Genomic DNA, 26,050 nt, shown 5'->3' with positions numbered 1-26,050 from the left:
ACAGCTCCCATTCTCAGAGCTAGAATCCCTTCCTCATGCTGATAGAAGCAGTTCAGGTCAAAGTCACGAGCAGGTCCAGGCACTTAGCACTTGTCATTGTTATTGTGTTGTTTCTAGAAGACTTGAAATGGTGGGGTGATCTGAGAAAAATACAGTAATGCTTTAGTTTTAATTAAAATTTGACCAGTTGGATGAATCTGTGTTTATTGCCAAATGCTTATGCAGAGTGTGTGAGTAAGAAAATTGAGAAGATGGGTATTAAAATTTGCTATATACATCTTTAGAAATGAATGGGCCTTTGGAGATATTCTTTTTCTAAAACTACATAAAAGTTTTCAAATTATGTTAAGTCTGATGATCGTATCATTTATAATTATTTGCTTACAGAATATATAGTAAACTTTTAAGAGGCCTAGTAATGAAGTACTTAGTGTAGATACGGCCCTGAATTCAATTCCAGGAGCCACACAGTGCACTCACGTGCACACACAACGCACACACGTGCACACACGCGCACACACGCGCACACACACACACACACACACCCCTCAAAATAGCCTTTCAAAGGAGTTTTTCAAAGTACTAAATTTTAACTATAGACTATACATTTAAAAAATTTTTCTAGACATCCCAAATCACAGATTAGGCTGACCTAGATCTTTAAAATTCAGAGGCAAAATGATCATCATCGTTCAACAGTTGTCTGTATTTTGTTATTCTGTAATACTGTACTTGAGAACATGGGCCATGTAAAGCTTGCTCACCGTGAAAGGTGAAGACAGTTATTGCTCAGTTTATTTTCCCCTGGGCACTATTGATGTCCGAGGCCTGTTCCCCCTTCAGTGTGGCCAATTCTGTGTGCTGCTGAGTATTTGGATTCCCTCCTGGCTTCTTCCCACTCATTGCTAGTAGCATCTTCACATCTCAGCTGTGATGGCCAAAAGTGTCTCCAGTCATGGTCAGGTGTCTGTGGGAACATAATGAATACAGTCGAGATTCACAGAGTTATAAAATAATCCATGAAATGGATTGTCATTAAGTAAAGGACAACATTTCACTAAAAGGAAAATGCAGTGAAATGATTATAGAATAAGTTAACGGAAGCAAAAGTTAAAAATCCTAATCTTATGTTAATTCAAAGAACCTACTCCAGCCATTAGCTCAGGATAGGCTCTAGCACGTTGGCCAGTCACACCAATTCAAAATCAGGTTTACGTCTTACTCTGTTACAAAGAAAATGTCTTATTATTTAAGTACAGTAATATTAACTGATTACTAAAGTCTAAATTTTCCCTAGTTTATTTAAAAGGTAATTAAACCAACCTTTTGGATTTGCCAATCTAATTTAGCAGTAAATCTAATGAGATCCTTTGGAAGCCAAAGAAAAAGTAGAAATAAAATTCAGAAATCATGACCATAATTAATTTGAGTTTACTTTAAATCAAGTAAAATGTTTTTAAACAGCTACCTCTGGTCTCGGTTATCTAAGATATGAGAACAGTTTAGGCAAAAATTGTGGTTGCTTTTATAAATCCATGACAGATGCCCTGAGTAAGAAACCAGGTGACCATTGTTAATTGGTAGCTTTAAAGAGTTGACTCCTAGGTTTGTTCAGTCTTCCCTTTTCTGAATGTCAAAAGGAAAATGGTGTTGGCTCCAGGGGTGTGTTTCTAGGGATGTTCTGCTTACTCTGGCGTGCCTTTCTCTCAGGGGGCAGCTTTGTTTTGAAGGAGGGAAGCCGGGCCTGCAGCCTCAGGGCCACATCTCCTGCGTGGTGGCCTGAACCACCTTCTAGGTCAGCATCTGTCTCTAAGCATCAGTTAATTTAAGCTTGGTTCTTCTGACACAGGCCAGTTGCAGATCACTTCCCCAACCCCCAGCTCTCCATTATTCCATGTTCTGATCATCTTGTTTTTCTTTTAAATCTTACCTTTTAAAAGGTCTCCCTCAGTAACTTATTTTGACCCTACTATTTCATTTATCTGAGCTTTCCTTAACTTTGTATTTTTAACAAGTAAATGCATTTCAGAGTAATTTGTTCATCAGTGCTAACTTAATGTGTAAAATAGCATTTCTTTTTGTTTTCTTAAAACTAGTTTGGGATACCCTCTGAGCAGTCACAGGGATAAGAGGAGTAACTGGTGTCAACAAGGTCGCTGCTCTGTGATCGCTTCCTTTCTTTAATAATAAGTGAGAGAATCCACTTCTCAGTAAAAACAGACTGGGAGTTGGACCGCAATTTTGACCAGAATTATAAATGTAAAAGGAATAGGATGTATTACTCTGTAGATGGATTGAAATAGTCCAATTTGGAAAATTATGAAGCTGTATTTTTAATAACTTGGAGAAAATATAGGCACCATTTCTTGTAACCTTGAAATATAAAAGGGCTTTCTAACTCTAGCATAGTGTCTAGCAGCAAGAAAAGAGAATTTCAGAAGTAATGTTAGCGAGGTGTGTGGCACACACCATAATCCCAGCACTTGGAGGCTGAGGCAGGAGGATCAGTGTGAATTAAGAGGCCACCCTGAACTGCATAAGACCCTGTCTCAAAAAAAGTATTATTAACTTAGAAAACTTTGAAGTCAAAAGGTAATATTAAACTAGAAAAGTGCTTTTTAGTATATAATGGATGTATGCTAATTCTATTAATATAGAAAGAAGTCTTAGAAATCTGTAAGAAAAAATGAACAACTTGAGAAAAAATGAACAGGATATAAAGGATTTTTTACTATTTTTAAAAAGTATGTACAGGTAGTCAATAAACTTGGGGAGATGCTCACTCTCAGCTTCTTCTATCAAACTAGCATAGAAGAAAAACATCTTTCTTCTGGTGGAAAAAAGGTGGGTAAGTATGCACCCTGACAACCATATGGATGAAGGATAAGTTGGTGGCCTTTTGGGGCAGTTGGGTGTATATATTGCTACCTACAGTTCATAGCACCTTTGACCCAGCAGATCTGAGTTCATGCTGAGATGGGACACTTCAGATTCTAGACAAAACATTTACTGCAGCTTTGTTTCTAGCAGCGGAAAACAGAGTTAAGTGTCAGCAGGACTGATCCAGTAAAGTTCAGCACAGCCATATAATGGCTGCCTTTAGGAGGTTTTCAGTAACTAATAATAGCTTCATTATCAGTTGTATTTTATAATTTCAAGAGCATCTCATGTTTTAGCTGTACCACTAGAATAAACTAACCAGCAGATGGTAATAACTCTCAGAAGCTGTTACAAATATATTCATAGTTGTCCTCATCTTGTTTTCATCCCATTATTAGTGTTGAAATTATATCATTAACTTGATTCTAAAAAGGTTCTCACTATATATCTTTCAAAAATTCATATCACTGCCTCTGTAGTTTGAGAAGTGGAAAATTTTTGTACTTTTTCTAAAGAATAACTACAGTGGGATTAAGCATTAATTGTTATATAAAGCATAATTGTTATATAAACAGGATGTCTATATAAAAAGGATGTCGTGGCATATGCTCTAATCCCAGAAGTCAGGAGGCTGAGGCAGGAGGATCACCATGAGTTTGAGGCCAGCCTGGGCTATATAAGGAGTTCAAGGCCAGCTTGCCCTACATAGTGAGACCCTGCCTCTCAAAAAACCTAATAATAATAGTAATAATTGTTATATAGTATTCCCTTTAAAATAAGACATTAAATGTGTTAGCTGTTTGCTTAAGAAACTTCAGTGGTTCTCCATTGGCTCCTAAAATAAACATTTGCTACATTGAAAGGACTTTCTTAGGAGGTAGTCACTATGAATCAGTTAAAGGGTTCTATAGGTAGACTCTGAACACTTGCATGGTAGGGAAATTGTAGAAGAAATTAATTCAGACTTAAAGTTGGACTAGTTTCCCAACCTGTTATAGGTCTATGATTCCCCCACGTGGCCCCGTGCCTGTCTTACCGTTAGGTGTGTGTCAGGCTCCAGCCACACTGTTTGTTGTACAGAACTGCCCCGTACTGTCTCACCTTCTCTTCTCTACCTTGGGCTCTCTTCTGAGAATTGTGGGAGGACCCCTGAATCTGTCAGTCACCTGTCCATCCCTCAAGGTTCTGCTCAAATGCTGTTTTCCATGAAGCCTTTTTTTGTTTTCCCTCTTACTTCCTTCTCATTTTTGCCTGTTATCACAGATTATATTACTTCCTTATAAATTTATAAGTGTAAGGAACAGAGATTTTATCTTTTCTAGTCTCAGTAACTTATAAGAGCAATTTCACTGTAATCTAGTACTCTGTACTTGCATGAAGAATTTTTTGCTCAGTCCTAAATATATCACAAGGTACATTGAAATGTAAAATACTGTAGGACTCCCAGATTTTTACCTGCATCCCTGTCTCAGGGTGGTCTGTGTTCTCAGCCTTGGCTGTAGGACTGGGGGGTTCTCTGTCACGTGCCCATCATTTCTACCATCTGAGGGATTACCCAATAAAAAACATTTATGTTCTTTTACATATGGACTCATTTAGTGTGTGTTTGTTGTACTGGGGATTAAACCCAGATGAACTACATCTTTTGCCCATTTTTATTTTTGAGACAGGCTCCTTATAAGTTTCTCAGGTTGGGCTTAAATTTGTAGTTCTCCTGCCTCAGCCTCCCAGAGTGCTGGGATTACAATTACAGGTATGCACTACCATCCTGGCTGGAGAATTTTTTTTGTGCGTGGTTGTTGTTTGTTGTTGTTGTTTTTTCCTTTACATTTTGGATTTAAATGTGCAAAGATATATAACATTTATGTTATGCAGAAATTTTCCATGTCCTGATTTTTTTCTGATTTTCATTATAAAATAGTTTTTTTATTGGCTACAGGATGAGGAAGGCAGTAGTAATTTTGTATTAGAGTTACATTTTGCTTTCTCATATTTTTAGAACATTTAAATTATTTGTGGACCATTTTTTTAAAAATCACTTTTTAAAAACCGTATAAAGAAAGGTAATAGGTTTATTTTAGTACCTCAGATAAGGCTAATAATTATTATAGGCATATCAAAGTATAAGGATTGCCTCTTCACAAGTTTTATGGAAAAGGCCCTTAATGCCTCCTCTCACAGAGTTTTTAAGCAGTATTGTGTATCACTGTTCACAGGATTTTTGGACATTTGCCTTCAAAACTGTGTTAGACTGTCTGTACCAACCTTATCACAGATCTTTGACTTGTATATTGTGACTTCTTTCATCTAGGGAACCTTTCAGAAATACACGTAATAAAATCTGTTGTACAGATAGGTTTCTGTGGTTGCTGTTTGTTTTTGTCTAATTGGAAATAAACGACAAAAGCAAAGATGTTTAGCCTTACAGCTCCTGTGGTAAAGAGCCCATCAGCCTTGTTAGACACACAGCCTGCCAGTGGGGATACCCATAGCAGCCCATTTCACATGGACCATTTTGTTGTTGTTGTTAAGCGTTGACAAAGTTTATCTGAAAAAGTAAAAGTGCAGACAGGGAGAAACGGGCTCTTCAGAGTGAAGCTGGGCAGAGGAGAAGAGGAGGAAATAGGAATGAAGCACACCCTGGTGAACACAGGGCGGGCTGTCACAAGGGCAGCCACATCGCCACACATGAACTTTTATTAGCCTGCGCTATCTGAAAGCAAATTGTCTTGTGTTAGTTGTTTTGCACATAAAGTTGCCTATTTTAAGACTTTGAGCTAACAAAATACATGAATTCTCTAAGCTAATAAGTATTATCTATTTATTTTATCCATTCTTTTATTACCCAATTAAATAGTTTTCTTCATTTAAAACATAAACAATTGAAATTGAGATTTGGTCTTCATGATATGAGTTAACAGAGGGTTTAAGTAATTTAAACTTGTTTGGTGCTGCGCATGGTGGCACATGCCTGTCATCCCAGCACTCAGGAGGCTGAGCTAGGAGGATTGCTGAGATTTTGGGGCCAGCCAGGGCTACAAAATGAGTTCAAGCCCAGACAGAACTGCATAATGAGACCTCGCCCCAAAAGACAATAAATAAACTTGTTTTGATAATTTCCAGTCTGCAATACTGCTGCAGTTGGCTGTAAGTGGATTTAGTGTGTTCTTGTGACCTGCTTTTGTTTTTAAAAGTATGTGTGTCTATTTCTATTAGTGTTTTTCTAAAGTTGGGAGAGGTTCATCTGTAGAATTTTATCATGTCTTTTGAGTTAAAGATTTGTAAAGAATAAAGTAGGAGAATTTACAAGTTCTGTATTTTGAGCTGAATTAGTTACGCTTTTTTATAGTAGAAGATTTCATTATCTCTTCAGGCCCTTTTGAGGAAATCTTTGTCAATCATTCTGGCTAAAATGTTCTTGGCTATAGAAATCAGATATTATTTGTTTCCTATTCCCACTTTCTAGCACAATTTTTGCATTGTTACTGTGTGTTTAATGCAATATTTGATAAAAACTTGTTCTTCATGCAGATAAGTTACAAAAGAAAAATACTTCCTTTTCAAAACAGCCTTCATGTTTTTTCAACAGTGGTAACTTTCCATTCATTTTCACTGCATACGCCTGGGAAAAATCTTGCTCTGGAAGTTTCCAGTCACTAAACTCTTCTTTCCTCCCTCCTTACTTCTTCCTCCCACGCAGGAAACTACTTGGGAGTAGTTGCATGATAGACCATTGCAGTATGACCCAACTGGTAGCAGAACAAATAAACAGAATGTAGAAATATGTGGCTGAGGCACTGTCAGGATTTCATCATGTGATAATAAGGTGGACTCTTGGTGCATACGGGGCCTCTTCTCTAAGGTGATACCAAACTACAAGGGTGGTGAAAAAATACGGTGAATGCTAAAACCATTTTAGGCCTTACTACAGTAAAAGACATATTGCCAAGAATTATGGAATAGATGTGTGTGAAATGAGGGGGAGTATTTCGGGGTGGTTAATGACAATATACCTTTTACCATAATAATTTTTAAAATTTAAACACATTTGCGTTTTTGATCACCTCTTGTTAACCATTTAGAGCAATTTCTGTCAAATAAGAACATTAGCGTGTCCTCGTCTACCTGGTTCACCAGTTCTAGAACTGCCCAACGTGTGGCTCTTCCCCAAAGTCAAAATGACTATGAAAGGTAAACATTTTTAATCCATGCAGGACATAGAGGCAGCCACAACAGCTCAAAGACCTCACCTGAATTGCACTCTCTTTTTGTTGTCAGCAATAGGAGTTTATCTTTTACTTGCCTGGGTTCCCCCAAGGATGTCATATGAGAGCAAAATAACATAATATTATAAAATTAGACCCTGTTGTTTTATACTCACCAGTTGCTAATTAAAGCATCACCTTGCCACCATTACAGCTATCTACATGTACATCTTATTTTCTCTTATGTGAATGGGGATATGCATACATACATACAAATAAAAATTTTATACATATATTTAAAACCAGAATTAGACCATTTATAAAAGTGTATATTCGTAACCTTTTAAAAGTTGATAATCTTTCCTGGTGTGGTGGTGCACACCTGTAATCTCAGCACTCGGGAGGCTGAGGCAGGAGGATCACCATGAATTCAAGGCCAGCCTGGGCTACATAAGGGAGTTCAAGGCCAGCCTGCACTACATAGCAAGACCCTGTCTCAAAAAATCAAAAATAAATAAATAAAAAATAAATAAAAGTTGATAATCCTTACTTTTCCTGTTCAATAAATTTTCATGTCATTTAATATCCAGACTGATCTGAACCTACTGGCTCAGAATGCCCTTGACAGCTTGTTCATGAACTAGTGTCCATGCTACAACCAAGCATGACATCTTATTATATCCTTTGAAGTTTCCTTTTTTCTTTGTATAGTTCCCACATTTAAGAAAAATTTTAAAATTCTAATGGAGCCATTTATCTTATAGTTTCTGTGTTCTGGATTTGTCTGATTGTTTCTTTGTGGTATTAAGTTCTTTAATCACACATTTTTCCTACAAGTTGTATGTTTCATGTTATATCACATCAAGGTCTCTTGTCACAGAAGACAGGTTATCTGGTCAACCCACTATTACTGATCAGAACACTCCTGGGTTAGGCTGGTAAGTCTTTTGCCTCCATTATATCATATATTTTCTTCTTCTGACCAGAAAGAAATCTCATTTAATTAAGCGCCACTAGTCATTCGTCTGATGGCTTACCACCAGTTGCCAATCTTTGCTTGAATCAATAATAGTGTTCTTTCTCCATGTGCTGAACTGGCTTTCTTCTGTATAGTGGCACTTTGCTTTAGCAGCTGGAGATAATCAGCTACCTAACTGTAGAATTCTTTCTTTTTAAATTGCCGGTTCTCTAAGTTATTTTATAGCTGCTTTGAATAGTGACTAGTGAGTTTTCCTCAAGAACAACTACTGAGTTGTACTTTTCCCTAGTATAATGGGCCCATGCATTTATATTGATACAGTATATTTCAACCCACTAGAGTGTAATTTTCTTCATATTTAAAGGTAGTTGTCTCCTCTTGGGAGCCCATTCACTGTTTCCTCTGTGTTGGTAGTATTGGAAAGCTCTCTTACTCTTAAAAATTGCAGATTTTATTATCTATGTCATTACTGGGTCAGGTTCAGTTTTACTTGGTTTTAGAAGTACTAAGGAAAGAACCCCAGGGCATTTGCACTGAGCTACAGCCCCAACCCCTCCACCCCTTTTTTGAGACAAGGTCTCACTATCCAGTTCAGGGTGGCCTTGAACTCACTGTGTAGCAAGGCTGGCCTGAAACTTGTAATGATCCTCCTACCTCAGCCTCCTAAGTGCCAGGATTATAGGTATCGGCTACCACACCCAGCTGATTTTTCACTTTGTGATGGGTCATATTTTTCTGCTTGTTTTCATGCCTGATTTTTTTTTTGCGGGAGGAGGTTGATACCAGACATGGTGATTTTAACCTTGTTGTATGCTGGATATTTTTGCATTGTGGTATTTTTTTGCCTTGTTTTGGGATATGCTTAAGTTACTTCAAAACTGTTTACTTTTTTTCAGGTATAACCTTTAAGCTTTTACAAGCTGGAGCATGACAACGTTTATTTTGATATTTTCGCCACTGTACCAAAGTAAAACCGTGTCAGTAGTATACTTGATACACTGTGAATTTTGAGATTTTATATTCAGGCTAGTGGGAGAGCCCTCTGTGAGCATCATTCTCTGAATTCTTTCATATAGTTCTTTCTCTGACTGAGCAGTTTCATTATGTGATATACTGTCTCAAGTGTCAGCCTCAGGCCTGGGGTACCTCGCCGTATCTCCAGGGCTTTCTGGGTGAGCTCTGTGTCATCCAGCATTCTGCCTGAGATATACAACTTTGCCTCCACAAGTCAGAGACCCCTGGCCTGATCTGTGGCCTAGAAAGTCTCTCCAGACAGTAAACTGGGGCTGGATGGCTTACCACGTGTATTTTCTGTATCTCAGGATCATTGTCTTTTATTGTCTGGTGTCCAGTGATTTGAGAGTAGTTTCATATATTATATTTTCTTTTTCTTTTTTAGTTTTAATTGGGAACCTAACTTCAGTGCCAGTTACTCAATCTCTATTATTTATTTGCATATTGATTTCCAAATTCACATTTATTTATACCTATAAAGTAAAATAATAACACCAACTGACAAGAGAGTTGTACCTGGAAAAATACATCTCATAACACCATGTAACATCATATAACACTGAATTCTGTACAAGCAGCCATGGAGCTGGGACTGAGGTCTGAAAATTGGACTCCACAGTTGTCCTCTGACAGCTGTTTTATAGGCTGGCCATTGATTAGCCTTATAGGAGCCAGTTACTAATCTCAGCTCACAGAGATGCTGCTTCATAAGCACCTCTGGAGTCCACACCAGAAGATACCTGTTTTTGCTTCTGACTTTATAGACTGATAGGGCTGTTCTGCTTCTCACAGCTGGGCTCAGTAGCACTCACTTGACTCTGTGTTAACTTACAGGTGACAGACAAGGTGCCTCTGCTTATCTTGGCTGGATTTTCACATGCTTGATGGCTTTGAAAGCAAATTCAAAATCTTAACATTTTGAAATGTTGTATTTTTTTCCTGTGAGTTTGTTTCATTGCCAGTATCACATGCATGATGCTTGTTTCATTCCTTCTATGGAGCTTTTGATTGGTTTTAGTGTTTCAGTGATACTGTTTTCTGATATCTTGGTGGTAGTATATCGTAATACCAAGCAACAGACCTCACAGGATGCAGTGCATTGATGATAATCCACGACCAGACATTTGGGGCTTTCTTGCATGTCATGTGTGTGAGTGAGTGGCATGCTAGCATTTTCTGGTGAATTTGGGCCTGCCATAAGTTTGCTGTTTTGGGTTAAAAGTTTTTACCCCATTCACTGAACACTTTTTTTATTTTAAGGTGGATATTTTGGCTCAGATTGGTTGTATTGAAAGTCTCAGCCAGTCACCACCCTCTTCCTCCTCTCCTTCTCCTTCTTCTTCCATAAATAAGGTAAATTTCATGCTTGTATGCAACAGGAAATAAACATTTAACAACTTTTCCAAGTAAACTTTTCTTCCCAGTGAGGTGATTGCTTCAGGTAAAGTATCTTATGAAAGCTCTTCCAGGGCCAAGTGCCCTGAAGTGGAAACTGCTGTAGAATTAGGATCTTGGAAACCTTCTAGCTGGGACTTTTCCTAAAACATGATTGGTGCATTTGTCCCATAGGCAGTGGGATCCAGAGAAGAGTTTTTAATTCTGTGAGTGACAGTTAGGCAGGACATAGTACCATGAAGGGGCAGAAGAGGCTGAAGATGTGGCTCTGGCTGTGTAGAAATGAGAGAAGGGGGAGAGGTAGAGGGAAGGCTACAGAAGGGCCTCAGAGCTTGAAACCTCAGCCGGGCATCAGAGCAGGTCATGTTGCAACCAGATGTCTGCAGATGAGGGGACAGAAGTGTTTATTGGGATTGGTAGGAAAGAAGTCGGTGGCCGGAGGATCCAAAGAGATCATCACATCCCCGCTTGTTAAAATAGGGATTAGGTTTTGGAAATGACAAGCTCTTAGCATTTAGTAAAACTGAAAATATTTGTGCCAAAAGCCCAAGAATTACGGGTTGCTGTGGAGCTTTATGGTGACATGGTTCTTCTTTTATCTATTTGAACAAAACAGATATTTTGATCAGAATAGAAAATATCCTATGTGCCTGGTATCATCTCTGTAAAAGTTTCTATCATAGTGTGATCTGGTATACCATCGAAGTTCGTGTGCACACACAATGATACAGTCACCCAGTGCTGTGTTTCTCAAAAGGTGTCCTGTTGATACACGACAAACAACTGTATTTGTCGTATGTACGACTTCCCTACAGTTACCCTACACTGCGATTATGCAGTGTGTACACCTGTGACTCCCACCCTTCCTGGTCACTCTGACTCTCTTCTGAGATCCATGTGGCTGTACAGTTAGGTGCCAGCTGTCTCCTTTTCCTTCTGATGAGACTTAGCCAATGCCATAAATCCTTTCAATGAATATCTTTCAATTAGTGTCCTCATACAAAGCCAGTGTAAATATAGTTCTTCATTTGTCTTATGAGGATAAGTTACCTTTTAAATTTAGAGTGTTAAATCTGCAAACCTGTTGAGTATGCAGTACTTGACCCTTATGGAACATTTAGTTTAGTTGGGGAAGAGGGTTAGGAAGAGAATTGAACATAATCAGCTAGTTATACCACAAGGCAAATTAAAGTATGTTTGTTATAGATCCAGAAATACATATTCTGGGATTGTATTTGTTTAACAAATACTTTTTTACTAAGCACTTTATGTGTGCCGGTAGGTACCAGGTATGACAGGTGACTCTGATGAACATAGCTCTTCCCTGTGTTTCCTGTGTATCTTATAATGAAGCTCATAAGAAAGTGATTGTATCTACAAACTTTGTTGGTTTTTCCATTCTTTTGTTAAGATTTCAGGCATAGAAAAGTTTAGCAGATTGCGCAGTGAATAATCATTTACCCACCTTCTAGGATTTACCATAAACATATACTGTTCTTGCTTTCTCACATACTTGTCTATCCTTCCATCCACCTATGCCTGTCTGTATCCTTCCAGCTGAGATACAGTAGCTGAGACTACTTCCATAACTCAGATGATGTTAAAGAGTATGGTAACGTTATTTTAAGAATATGGTGATGTATTCTAAAAAGCATTTTCTCTGTAGTTGCATGCTGAAAATCACTCTGTGAACAACCACAGCAAGTTATTTTCCTAGAAAGTCATTATACATAAGGAAAATCTGATTTCCTCCTCTGCAAAATAGTAATGTTGTGAAGGTTAGATGTCTGCCAAGGAGTAATATATTTTTCATAAAAATTATCAAGAACATCACATTTAAAATATTTGAGTTCTGGGGGCTGGGGATTTAGCTCGGCGGCAAAGCGCCTGCCTGGCAAGCGCAAGGTCGTGAGTTCAGTTCCCGGTACCAGAGAAAAAACCAAACCAAAAAAAAATAAAATATTTGAGTTCTTGCCATTGTGAAAGATATCAGTAACAAAATGGAATCTCATACATCAGTTCTAACAAAAGGAGACTGGGAGCCCATGAAGGAGAAGTCCTCCCACAAATATGCATATAACAGGAACCACGCAAGGAATGACTCAAAATCCAAGTGTTCTTATGTTGCAAATAAGCCAGTTGCCTGGGCTCACTGGCCTGACAGTGACTGTCTTCACCAGTGGGTTCACGCTAGATACACAAGGAAAAGTACACAGTTGTACATTGCAATATTATACTGAAATCAAGATAGGAATCAGTGTGTTCTGGTTAAATTGTGAGAGATATGCACTGCAATTCTATGGAGGCACATAAAAGGATGTTGTATCCATGTGTTTTGATATTGAGAATGTTTTGTGCTAGTAAGAGAAGGAAGAAAAATACAGAGTAGAAAGTATAATTTGGGCCCACTTATGTGTTAAAAAACGAAAAGGATCTCTATGTCTGGGATGTTTCAGTAAGTATATGTAAGGAATGTGTTAGTGGTGTGAAACAAAAATTATGGGAGGCTGTTGTTCTGAACTGAGCTTCCGCACCAGGCCCCAGCAGAACAGGTGGAGACATTCATGCTAAATGCCACATAACTAAACTGAAACATTAAGGAAGCACATAGATCCCAACACAGACCAGTTTTTTCGTGAAAACAGGAAATTCCAGTCTGCCAGAATTAAGGTAAATGAAGTTCTTTTTAACCCTTTACAACAAAAAGTAATTCTTTTCCCAAAAAACAGCTTTAATCCTTATTTTTTTGGGGGGGGGGGTTTCCTCCGGTACCAGGAACCGAACTCACGACCTTGCGCTTGCCAGGCAGGCGCTTTTGCCGCTGAGCTAAATCCCCAGCCCCTTTAATCCTTATTTAAAAAAAAAAAAAAGATATCCTGCAGTAACCCCATGTTTACCACTCAGCTTTTGTTGTTATTCTATCTCTGTGTTCCCTTACAAAACCATTGTTTTCCCATTGCCCGGTGGGTACTCTCATTCTTTGTTACAGGATGTACTCTGCCTGATTAATGAATCTTGAATAAAAGCCAGTTACATCTGTGATTAAACTTGTGATTTTGTCTTTTGTCAGTAGTAACTGTTTTGCAAATAACGAGTGGCATCGAGGTAGTCATGTTGCTTAATTACATATCATCTTATTCCATTTGGATGTCTTTACTTTGCATGTATTACTTTTTCAAATAAAAATAAAAACAAAATGAAGTGGGTTGCTATAAAACAGTAAATGAAGCAGGTGCTCATCATTAGCACTTATAATCTCAGAACACAATGTGGGGTGAAGAAAATAGCTTGTGAAGATGCACATTCAATATGACGTCTGTAGGTTGATTTAAAAATCATAGATGTGCACATATACCATGCAAGTGTAGAAACACAGGTGAGAGTAAATACACAGCTCAAAAGAGTAAAGTACTTCTAGAAAGGAAAAATATAGGATTTTAACTGAGTCCAATAGAGTGGTACCTTTGTTTACTAACTTAATTTGTTCTAAGATTTTCAAAAAATGGCCATGTTTGTGTTTTGTGTGGGAAGGATAGCTATGGTCATGTTTGTCACCCGGTGCAGTTTGCAGACAAAAACAAAATTTTGTCTAACACATCTGTGAATCAAATTTTTTTACAAGCAAGTGTTCATGAACCGAGGTACTCCTGTACTTTCTCTGTTTTCAAAGTTTCTAAGCAAATACAGCAAAATGTTAATGTCAGTAAAAGCAGAATGATGCTGCTATTTGCACTTCTGTATGTACTCTGGGGGAAATTATTTAGATTTAAAATTACTTTAAATGAATTTCTACTGTTTTCTTTTTCAGAACTCCTTTTGCTCTCAGTTGTTACATTGGTAAATTGAGTTTCTAGAAGTCACAAATATTCTCTGTTCCCCCCACATAGGTCAGTGGTGGCAATGATCCTTGGTCAGCCTGGAGTGCCCCAAAATCTGGGAACTGGGAGAACTCAGATGGCTGGGGAGCCCGGCAGGAGGGGGCCAGTGCTCAGAGAAGCACTGCGAACAACTGGGACACTGCCTTTGGACATCCCCAGGCCTACCAAGGACCAGGTGAGAAGAGACTCCTTCTGTAAGTAATAGATGGGAAACTGGGTGAGAGACAGGAAAGCCAAACTGGTTTTGCCACTCTTACACTCAACATGACACAGGACACCTCTGTGAGCAAACCCCATACACCAAGCCATTCTCCAGTGGGCTCCGACCTGCGGAGGGTCCTAAATTTCAGTCCTGACATTGGTTCCCCGAGTGGGCCAAGGGGCTCCCATGATCCCCTCCTCAGGTTCCATTAGTTTTCACAGAACTTAGGAAGGCATTTAATGGTGCCAGTTTATTATAAAGGATGCAGATGAACAGCCAGCTGAAGAGATGCAGAGAGCACAGCATGGGGGAGGAGTTGGAGCTTCCATGTCCCCTAGACACTCCACCCTCCCCGTCTCCCTGTGCCCACTAGCCCAGAGGCTCTCAGAACTTCAGGGATATTTTTGGAGGCCTCATCATGTAAGCACCATTGATTAATTCAGTCTCTGCCCTCTTGGCAGAGGATGTGGTTGAGGCTGAAAATTCTTTTACTAATGGCCTTTAATAACAGCTTAGTCTTTCTGGTGACCAACCCCTAACTAGGAGCCACCATGAGATATTCCTCTCACTCCAAAATGCCAAGGGATTAGGAGCCAGGGTCAGAGACCAAGTGCCTTCTGCTGTCTTTATCCACAGCTTTGCAGCCCCGGGTCCCACAACCTCAGGTTCCCAAACCTCAGATTCACCAGCCCTGTATTCAGTCAATCACAAGTTTATTCAGAATATTCAAAAAAAAAATAATTCCATCTATACTGAATGTATAAAGACCTTTTTCCTGTCATTATTCTTGCAGTAATACAGCACAACTGTTTATGTAGCATTCATTTTCACTGCATAGGTATTATAAGTAATCTAGATATGATTTAAAGTATAGAGGAGAATTACGTAGGTGACATGCAAATATTCCACCATTTTGTATAAGAAGCTTAAATATCTAAAGATCTTGGAATCTGAAAGTGAAGAGTTCTGATATCAGCCCCCTGCATATACCAAGAAACAGCTGTTACAGGGAGGAAAAAAAAATTAGTCTCAGCACACTATCGGAAAATTACAAGGATTTTAGCAGCTCTGTACCAGGAACTGGGAGCAGAGACAAAATACATGTTTATTACATCACAGTAATCACACTGGATCATCTGAATTAAAAATAGATTTTATCCAGCGATCTGCTCATAGTTGCTCTTACTCACTAGTAGCAAACCTGGTTCTAAATATAGATAGCTGTTCTCTCCATCTTAACACAGTCATGATTTGCAGTCTTCACTCCATTGTCAGTCAAAGAATCGTAGAATCAAACACTTAAAGGGCCCTGTTGGTAAAGTAAAAGAGCAAGGCGGGCTGTGTGGACTGTAGGAGACTGAAAGAGGCTTTGGGTCTAAAGGAGCATCCACTACAGGGAGCAGAATCAGTGCTCTGGAAATCTCCTTTTATGCCGTCTTCTCATCTTAACATCTCAGCTAAAAGCTGTTGTAGTTGTTCTAATCTTGTTTTGTATTGGAAATCAAACCCAGAGCCTCCCACGTGCTAGCGCTAGCATTCTGTATTCTCAACCCTTTTTAAAACTTTTTTCTTTACTTTTCTTTCTTTCTTTTTTTGCAACAGGGTCTCACTAAGTTGTCCAGGTTGACCTAGAATCTACTGTTCTCCTGCCTTAGCCTCCTGGGTAACTGGGATTAGGAGTGTGTACCATTATACCCAGCTTGTTTCAGAATCTTTAGCCAAAAAGTATGCCTGCAGCTACCTGCTGCTCGGGGCTGGTTTATGTTTTCTTTAACTGCCTGTCTCACTCCTGGGTTATTTGCGTTATTAGCCGAAAAATTGAGGCAGAAGAAAAATTTGTAGAAGGGGAAACAATTCAAGAATTAAGAAAGGGCATTTATGTCTATTCTTAAATAAAAAGACATGCTGGACATTTTGGTGTATGCTTATAATCTCAGCCCTTGGGAGGCTGAGGCAGGAGGATCACCAGAACTTCAAGGCCAGCCTGAATTACAAACCGAGACCCTATCTCCAAAACAAACAAACAAACACAAGTCTACTGACTACTTTTTATGACCCTTTTGTCCTGTATCATCTGTGAGCATGTGTACCCAAAATTGTATGTCTGTTCCAAAAGGGGAGGAGCTTGTACCCAGAAATCAGAGGATGATGCAGGGTATGATGGCATGTACCTATAATCCCAGCACTCTGGAAGGATGAGTCAGGAAAACCAAAGTTCAAGTCCAGCCTGGGCAACTTAGCAAGACTCTGTGGTAAAATAAAAAGGGTGCAGAGGTAGCTCAGTGTAAAGACCGTGGGTTCAATCCCCAGTACTGCAAAAGAAGAACATGAGAGAAGGAAAGCTGGGCATAATAGTGCGTCTCTATAAGTCAACACATTCAGCAGACTGAGTCAGAAAGATCACTTGAGCTCAGGAATTTGAAGATGGCCTGAGCAATAGAGTGAGACCCTTACACCCTGTCTCTTAAAAAAAGAAAAGCAAAAAAGAAACCACAAAGTTGAGATCGTAGTCATAAGCTCATCAGTCAGTGGGACCAGGTATATGGGCTGGGTAGAAACATTGAAGCTGGACTGCTGGTATCTAATCCTATGGTAACTGGGGCCCAGATCCGTCTAATAGTTCATTTTCTTGTGCTTTTGTCGGCTGTCTCTCAGCTTCTCTGTGGTGGCACTCTTAGAGCCTAAAGGTAGAGGACATTTCAGGTCCTTTGAGGTGGAGAGAGAGGCTTAAAACAGTGAGAAGGAGGAAGGAAGGAAGAGTAGAGCTGACACAGGGACCAGCGTCAGAATGTTAGGCTGTGATGCTGGCCAGTTCTCCCCTCTCACTGTTCCTCTATCCTTTTTCCCCCATACTCCAACCCATCCTTTTCCATCATTCATTCATTCATTCATTTGGGTTTTTTTTGACAGGGTCTCACTCTGTGGGTCAGGCTGGCCTTGAACTTAGTCAGTGGTTTTTAGTCTGCTCATAAGGTGCTACAACCCTTGTTCATCTCTAAAGCTAGAATATGCTGTTAGTCCAGTAGGAAACCCTGTCCCCATGAGCAGTCACCCATCCCCTCCGCACCCTGCAGCACCCACGAGGCCACTTCCTGCCTCTGGCTACGCTTGGCCTGGGCGTTTGCTGTGCCTGGAACCGACACTGTGTCCCCTGTGTCTTGTGTCTCACTGAGCACTCCCTGTCACTCCCTCCTGACTTGGCCAAGTAGGGGCCAGAGCACGATGTGTGTTTCTGTTCCTAAATTGTTTAATGTGTGGCTGTTTCCAGCTTTTGACCACCATGAACCGCACTGCTGTGTGGAGCTTCTCACACAGAGAGGTGTTTTGTTCTGTGATGCACTTGCCGTTAGGGCTGTCGCAAGCGGGTGGTGACTGGAGGGAGTGTGTGAGTGTCAGGCTAATTCACACATGGCTGCACATCTCACACATTTATATCATGCGCAGCCAGGCTCCCTCAGCCTCCAGCACTTGGTGCTTTTTGGTCTCAGCTGTCCACATAGTGGGGAAGGGTCACCTGGATTAGATTTGCTTTTCCCATCAGCTAGCGGGGTTGAGTGCCTTCTCGTGCTCCTTGCCCGTCTGGATAGCAGCATTGGAGACGTTCTGTGTGCATTCTTTACCTGTCATCTCTTTGGGTTACTTGATCTTTCTTTCCTCGATAAAGTTGAGACAGGACCTGCATTGGCTGGGGGTCCCAGCTGAGTTCAAACCTGCAGAAGGTGCACTGACTGCTGCAGGCTGATCGGGTCTGACTGCATCATCTTGGCAAGAAACCAACCTGAACTTCAGGGGAAATGAAGGTGCAGGCTATTTGAGATTATCCATTACCTCTCCATAAAACGACTGCTGGCTTGCTGGGATAAGGCAGTGCAGATCTGGACTCTTGTCTCCACATTGTCTGCCAGTGACAGCAGAGACAGACCTTGAAGTGGACTTTTTTTCTTTTCTCTCTTCTTTTTTTTGGTTGATTGGCTTGTTGTTTTGTTTTGTTTTTTCATTGTTTGATCCTGGTTTTTTTATTGTGAGCATGATTTCTAGTTTTTTTTGTGCTTCTGTTCTTCCTTTTATTTTTTCCTTCTCTTTCTCTCCTGTCTTCTGCACCAGTTTCCCAAAGTTTGCGTGATCGTCTTTTGTCCTTCAGCTTTGCTTCTAATCTCTTCCTCTTCTATTTCTCTATTTTTTTCCTTCATCCCTTTTAAATTTTCTGCCCTGAAGGCAGAATTGGCATATTGAGGGCCTGTTTACTGCATACAATTTTCTGGTTTTAGATTTTGTTCTATAACCACAAATCTAATTCATATGGTTAAAGGTGATGTAAATGCTCACCTCAGTTTGCCATTTTCTAGGCTGTGTTTGATGGTATTGTTATTGCTACTATACCATTTTAGCCAGAGTGATACAATTTTTCTAACCAGCTGTTCTTCCTGGTATACCAAGACTGAGATTGCCTCGCCCCTGTCCTCCTCTTGCAGGACGTAGGTGGCTTGCTTCTTGGCCTCCAGATAAGAAGCTGGCACCACAATCTCTAAGGACTGGCTGCTTGGCTCACCCTGTACCTTCAGTCCCTCCTCTGGCTCATCCTTGAAGACCAGCCTGTAGTAGATGATGAGTCTCGATGTCTTGGGCCTGGTGGGGGTAGTCTACCTGTGAGGACAGGGAGATGGTAGCCTCGGTGGGCCGCAGCTGCAGCAGTGTGGGCCCAAACACGATGCCTGGGTTCCCTAGGATCACCTTATTGTCCTGTTCTACCTCCACGATCCTGTGCAGATGCCGTAGCAGGCACTGCAGCATGGCCCGGGTTCTGTGGCAGATCCCTCAGAAGCTCCCGTAGGTGGCCCACCATGGCTAGGGCCACAGCCTCACTGTGGGACCCATCCTGCCAGCCTCCTCGGGGCACTGCCTTGGCCTCGACCTCGGCCTTCAGGTTGTCCTTGGCCAGCCCTACCAGCTCGTGGTCAAAAAGGAAGGAGATGAGTGGCTCTGGCAGCTTCAGGGCAATGGAACAGGATCTGGCAGTGAGACTGGACTAGGGGGAGTGCACACTTGCCAAGCTCCCATCTTTTTTTCTTTTTGGTTTTTTTCTCTGGTACCGGGAACCGAACTCACGACCTTGCGCTTGCCAGGCAGGCACTTTTGCCGCTGAGCTAAATCCCCAGCCCCCCATCTTTTTTTCATTGCCCTTTTCTTACCTTTATTGCTGTTAAACAGTCATTTTCAGATGTCTGTTATTCTTTTTGTCCTCCCCAATCTAAAGGGTATTTTTTTTTATCTTATCTGTAAGTTTATAAGACTGCATTTGTCAGTGTAGAGGCTTCTAGAAGATATCCTGTTGGTACCACTTAACATTTCTGTAGCATGCATTCATCTGAAGCTACTTAAACTGACAGGCTTTAAAACATTGGACCATATTTAAAGTATACCATCTGCTGGGCGTGGTGGCACACACCTGTAATCCCAGCACTTGGGAGGCTGAGGCAGTTGTGAGTTCGAGGCCAGTCTGGGCTACAAAGTGAGTTCAGGGCCAGCCTGAACTGCATAGCAAGACCATCTCAAAAAGACAAAACAAGAAAAACAAAAAAAAATAAAGTATGCCATCTATTGTGATTTACATGTACATAGTGATGAAGTTACTACAGTCATCATTTAACATATCCATCACCTCACATAGCTACCTTTGTGAGTATGTGTGGTGGTGGTTAGAGCACCTAAAATCTCATGGCACATTGCCAGTATATAATACAGTATCATTAGTGATAGTCCTCATAGTTTGCATGAGATCTCTTGACTTACTCATCTTTTATAAGTGCAGCTTTGTACCCTTTGACCTATACCTCTCCACCCAGTGATCACCATTCTCTGCTTCTGTAAGCTCAGCTTTTTAAGGATTCCACATACAAGTGAAGTCACAGGGTATTTATCCTTCTATGCCTTGCTTTTGCACTCAACATAATGTCTTCTAGGTTTACAGATGTTATCACAAAGGGCAGCATGTTTTTTTCAAGGCTGAATTATATTTTCATATATATATATATATATATATATATATACATACATACATGCATACATGCATACTACAGTTTCTTTACCATTCATCTGTTGATGAACATGTAGGTTGATTCCATAGCCTGTCTTTTGCAGATAATGCTGCATTGAATGTGGGGAAAATTATCTCTATGAGGTGATTTCATTTTTTTTTCAGTTGTATGCCTTCTAGAAGGATTACTTTGAGTCATAAGGTAGTTCTAGTTTTTTATTTTTTGAGAAACCTCCATACTGTTTTCTCTAATGGCTGTACCAGTTTACATTCCCCTCAAAAACATACAAGGGTTTCCTTTTCTCCACACCCTTCCCAGCACTTTTCATCTCTTTTATTATAACTGTTGTAACAGATGGGAGGTGACACCGCATAGTAGTTTTGATTTGTGTTTCTCTGATGAACACTTACAGTGAACACCTTTTCATATACGTGTTGGCTAATCTCAGTTAAACGCTTACTGTACACTGTGGCCCTAACTTTTGTAATTTGAGGTGTAACAACAAAACTAGCGTGCATGGATAATCCTTTCCTTTTTCACTGTTTTGTAAATTTGTTCTTACCATACATCTTCGCAACCTCTTAATAAGTCAAGAATTTTCATCTTTTTACTAAAGAAAGAACTTTACTGCTTCTCTTGGCATACTTGAATTGCCAGCCTCACTGCTCTTGTGCCTTGAGGCCATTATTAAGTAAACCAAGGGTTACTTGAACACAAGCACCGTGATGCCACAACAGTCCATCTGATCACCCACATGGCCTCTGACTAATGGGTGGTTAGTGTGTACTGACTGAGTGTTTAGGCTGGACAAAGGAATGATTCTTCTTTGTGAGCAAATGGAGCAGGAAGGCATGTGATTTCACCATGCAGCTCAGAACACAGAAATTTAAGAATTGGTTATTTCTGAAATTTTTCGTTTAATATTTTAGACCATGGTTAACAACATGTAACTGGAACTGTAGAAAGTGAATCTGTGGATACGGGAGTCTACCATATTTATTTGCTATTGAGCTGTGTGAGTTCCTTATATATTTTGGGTGTTAACCCCTTATCAGATACGTGCTTTGCAAGTACTTTCTCCCAGTTCATAACTGATTATTTATTTATTTATTGTTTCCTTTGCTATGTAGAAACTTCTCACTTTTATGTTTTCCCACTGTTATTTTTGCTGTCATTGTCAGAGCTTTTGGTGTAATAGGAATTTCTTCCCCTATGGCTGTCCTCTAGGAATTTTATCCTGTCTGGTCTTATATTTAGATCTTTAATCCACTTTGAGTTATTTTTATACATGGTGTAAGATCAGGGTCCAGTTTCATTCTTCTGAACATGGATAATACAGTTTTCCCAACACCATTTATTAAAGAAATGGTCCTTTCTCCATTGTGTCTTCTTGGTGCCCTTGTCAAAATTAGTTGACCTGACCATCCTGTTTAAATTGTTCCTAATTTGTCTTTGTAGTATTCAACATTCAGGCCTTAAGATTGTCTGGCTACAAAGCCTATGTTCCCAACATCCATATAATATTTCTATATTAAATCTTTTTTGTCCTTCTAAAAACTTGATTAGCTCATTTCAGTAGTTAAGAAATTAAATAATTTCATTTCTTTTGTATTTTTCTGTACTGATAATCTTCTGTTCCCACCTCTAGCAACTGGTGATGATGATGAGTGGGATGAAGACTGGGACGACCCCAAGTCCTCTTCTCCTTACTTTAAGGATCCAGAGTCAGCTGAAACAGGGGGTATTCAGCGAGGGAACAGTCGCCCAGGCGCCTCCTCCATGAAGCTGCCACTTAACAAGTATGTTTAAAGGGAAGAAGAGGGCACTGGTATCTTGGTAGAAATATATAAAACATGCAGAGAGAGAGTTGACTTTTTCTTTATTCAGTGATCTACTGAATTTTGGGTAAGTTTTGACCATTTTAATTTGGATCTTAGCTTGAAAACTGAATTTTTAAACATTTATTTTACAGTATTAATAATGAAACATTTATGGTATTTAATCATCTGCCAAATAGTTTTTATTGTTTTTAACCTTTATCAACTTCTTGGTGTATTAAGGTTCATTGCTAAAAATAAGTACTCGAAAATATAATAATTTATACAGTAAACTAAAAATAATATTAATAACAAGTCACTGTTGACTGTTTTACTGTTTTATTAACCACATGCCAGGCACTGAGCAAACTAGATCGTGTGTAGTCTCATGTCTCTTTGTGTTACCTGTAATCCCTGTTTTACTTTGCGGAAAACTGAAGGCCAAGGAGGTGTCATCCAAGCTCTCACAGGTGGTCAGTGTTGTCAGGATTCTTGTGCCTCAGTATCCAAGGCACGTGCTCTGAGCTTCTACACCTAATGGGTTTCTTAGATCGTTTTTCACTTATGTTTCTCTTAGACGCAGAAAAAACATTTTTGTAGTCTCTGTGTAAACTTACTGTTTAACAGGAAAACCTGTGGGAAGGAGGGAATATGGATATATATAGCATTGTAGGATATTTGGTGAGAGTTCTGGGTAAATCTACTTTACACCAGCGTAGCTTGAAAAAAGCCTAATGTATGATGTCCCTAAGAGTCTTCTAGTACTCTTCTTCCAGCAATTTTGTTTACAGTAGTTTATTTTCTAAAAGTACTGTCACTTTCTCTCAATAATCCAAGTCCGTGATTCAAAGTACATACCAAAGAGTGTTGCAGTATGTCTGGAATTCGATTGAAAGCATGGTGCTTGACCTGTATCTAGATAGTAGGATTAAGGTCTTGACCTAGCAGCACGAGGCCTGCAGGGTTTCCGTTCTCTACTTACATTGCTTTGGGACTAAATAAGCTCTTCTTTGGCTGCACACTTTTTTTTTAGCCGCTGCCTCCAGTTTCTTCTGTTGTTTAGTCATGGTCAGTCAGTTGCATGCCTCAGTCATTCATTAGTGACTGAATCCTCTTAGACTCAAATTTGAGTGCAGCAGTGATGTGTATTCCTCTTACTGGCTCTTTAATATTAATGTAAAGTGTATTTTAAACCTATTTAAATTTGCCTCCTGGCCCAAATTTTAAAAACACAGACTCCAGGAAAATAAATGTCCGTGGTTTCACAGCCAGTGTGTTGGCCTCTGTCTTTAGTTCCCTGCTGTCCGTTCTACACTCTCCAGTGTGCCCTGTGCCTTTGATGACCAGTTCGATCTTCAGTTGCGTCATCTCTAAATTCATTAAGGTTTCTGTCTGTTCTAAAACATCCTTCCAAGATTGAAACTAAATTAGAACAGCCCTAATGATCCTGTGCCCTGAGTCTTCTGTCTGTCTGGGTGCTGGGAACACCTTAAAATCTTCTATTTGAACTAATAGACAAATGATCATATAAACTCAGAACAATTATAAAATTTTTAAAAGTATTACAACTCTTTAGCAATTTATTTTATATGAACTATATTTTAGTCCTAAAATATAAACCTTGTACTAAAAAGTAGATCAGAAATTTATGCTTGAGCATTATGAGAAACTATCTCAATAATTCTCACGTAATTAGTAAATTACATTGTTATTCATTGAGTATTAACTGGGTGTGAATTGTCTGCACCAGAGTTTTGCCACAGAGTTTGCAGTTTGCTCTCTGCACTCAGCTCTGTTTTAGTTATCACTGCATGTGATCCACACAAAAGCGGAGATTCTGAGGTGAAAGGATTCCTGGCTAGCCTATTAATTCATTAAGCATTTAATATGTTCTCAGAACTCCTCCAGGTCCTAGAAATGCAAATGCTTTCTCTAAGGTACCTCTACTCTATTGTAATGTGTCAAGGGACAGTGATAAATGAATAGCACGAATATGTTCTGCATTTTGAATATGCACAGAGAAAGCCCTACCTGAAGCTACAGGGAGGACATGTCTTACTAGGCTCTTTACAGGAACCTTTAATTTCCTGATCACCCTAGGAGGTAGGTCATCTTGGTCCTCTTCAAGGAGGCTGAGGCTGCTAATATTAAGTACTGAGTTGGAGTTCAAACCCAGAGCCAGCCACTTCTGAGGCTCTCTTTGATCTCTCCTGTACCCACTGTGTTAGAGTGTCTAGGGAGAGGGACTACAGAGAAGAAGGCACTCAAGAATGAAAGAAAAAGGTACAGGGCCCTAAAAGTGTCACACTGGCCTTTGGCTTGGTGTATGAATGAAAAGAAGTAATGTAGCTGGGCATTTCCCATTTTCAGTATTTTGTTTTCTGACTTTTTTCCTATTTATTAAAAGAAAATTCTAAAGCCCAAATTAATCTTTTCTTTTTCAGAATTAGCACTTTGTTTTTGTTTTTGTAGTACTAGAGATTGAACCCGTGGCCTCAAGCATATGAGGCAAGTATTTTACCTGAACTATACCCCAAGCCTAAGAAGTAACACTTTGGATGGATGTGCCTTTATTTTAGCTATTCTCTAGTTTTAGAAAGTTCTTTTGGATGTGGATGTGGATTTGATTACTGGAAGTATCCCACTGTATCTGTTATACTTTGGATCTGTTTATTAAGAAGACTTCCTTCCTATCATGTCCCATAAACTGGCTTTGAAAGCAGCTCTAAAAGAAAATGACACAAATGATTGTAAACAATGGCAGTGTCTTTGGGATAACTAGAGCCTCCTGGAGTGTGTTGAAAGGCAACTGTAATGTACACATAGATGTGCCAGTGTGTGACTGTTGCCTCATGTGACCAACTCAAATTGAGGTGCTGGTTACTGGAGAGGCTAGGCTTTTTCAAGTCTGCTCTTCATTTGTGATACAGCGTTTCAGATCCAGTTAAGTAAATGCAGTACTCATAAATATCACACCTACTGCAGTCAGACTGCTTAATTAAGTGAGTAACTGGCCATTGAACATCTGATTACACTGGATTTCATTTATCACACTTTCCAGTTCTGGTATGTCTCGACTGAACAAGGTTAAAACCAGTGTCTTTAAAGTAACATGGTAAGAATTGTAGTATTATAAGAAAAGAAATAAGACTCACAAGCATTTATCTTCATGATTAGATTTCCTGGATTTGCAAAACCTGGAATGGAACAGTATTTGTTGTCCAAGCAGCTAGCAAAACCCAAAGAGAAAATTCCCATCATTGTAAGTTTTTCATTTTTTGTTTCCTTTGTTTCTAATTAAGGTCTTTCATCATACTTTAAAGCTAAAAAGATTATTAGTCTTTTGGGAAGAATTTTTAAACACATTTAATATGCTAGATGATTGTGCTATGTTAATATTTTAGGAGTACTAAAGATAACGTAAATGCCTGTTATTGTCTAGATATTCTTTTTTACTTTATGGGCAATAATTATGAAAACAATACAAAATTTCAAAGCAAGATGATAGGAAATTAACGATGGTTATTATATTACATATTGTTATCTTCAAAGTAGTAGCTTAGATTACCAGATATAGGTATGTAAAATTGATCAAATGATATAAACACTGTTCCTTTCAGTGAAATAATAGAAATTAGTAGTACA

General features: G+C 39.5%; 1 protein-coding gene across 1 annotated transcript in view; it reads left to right on the top strand.

The window, feature by feature from the left end:
• Window positions 1-26,050, top strand: part of Snx9 (sorting nexin 9) — an 81,024-nt gene that overhangs the window by 22,232 nt on the left and 32,742 nt on the right. The window contains exons 5-7 of the mRNA XM_005390533.2: window positions 14,361-14,526; window positions 22,237-22,387; window positions 25,583-25,667. Of these exons, the coding sequence (XP_005390590.1) occupies window positions 14,361-14,526; window positions 22,237-22,387; window positions 25,583-25,667 (402 nt within the window). The remainder of the gene's footprint in view (window positions 1-14,360; window positions 14,527-22,236; window positions 22,388-25,582; window positions 25,668-26,050) is intronic.

The sequence above is a fragment of the Chinchilla lanigera genome, unplaced genomic scaffold (assembly GCF_000276665.1).
Source record: "Chinchilla lanigera isolate Chin_1 unplaced genomic scaffold, ChiLan1.0 scaffold00038, whole genome shotgun sequence".
Taxonomy (NCBI): domain Eukaryota; kingdom Metazoa; phylum Chordata; class Mammalia; order Rodentia; family Chinchillidae; genus Chinchilla; species Chinchilla lanigera.
This window is presented reverse-complemented; position numbering and strand designations above follow the sequence as displayed.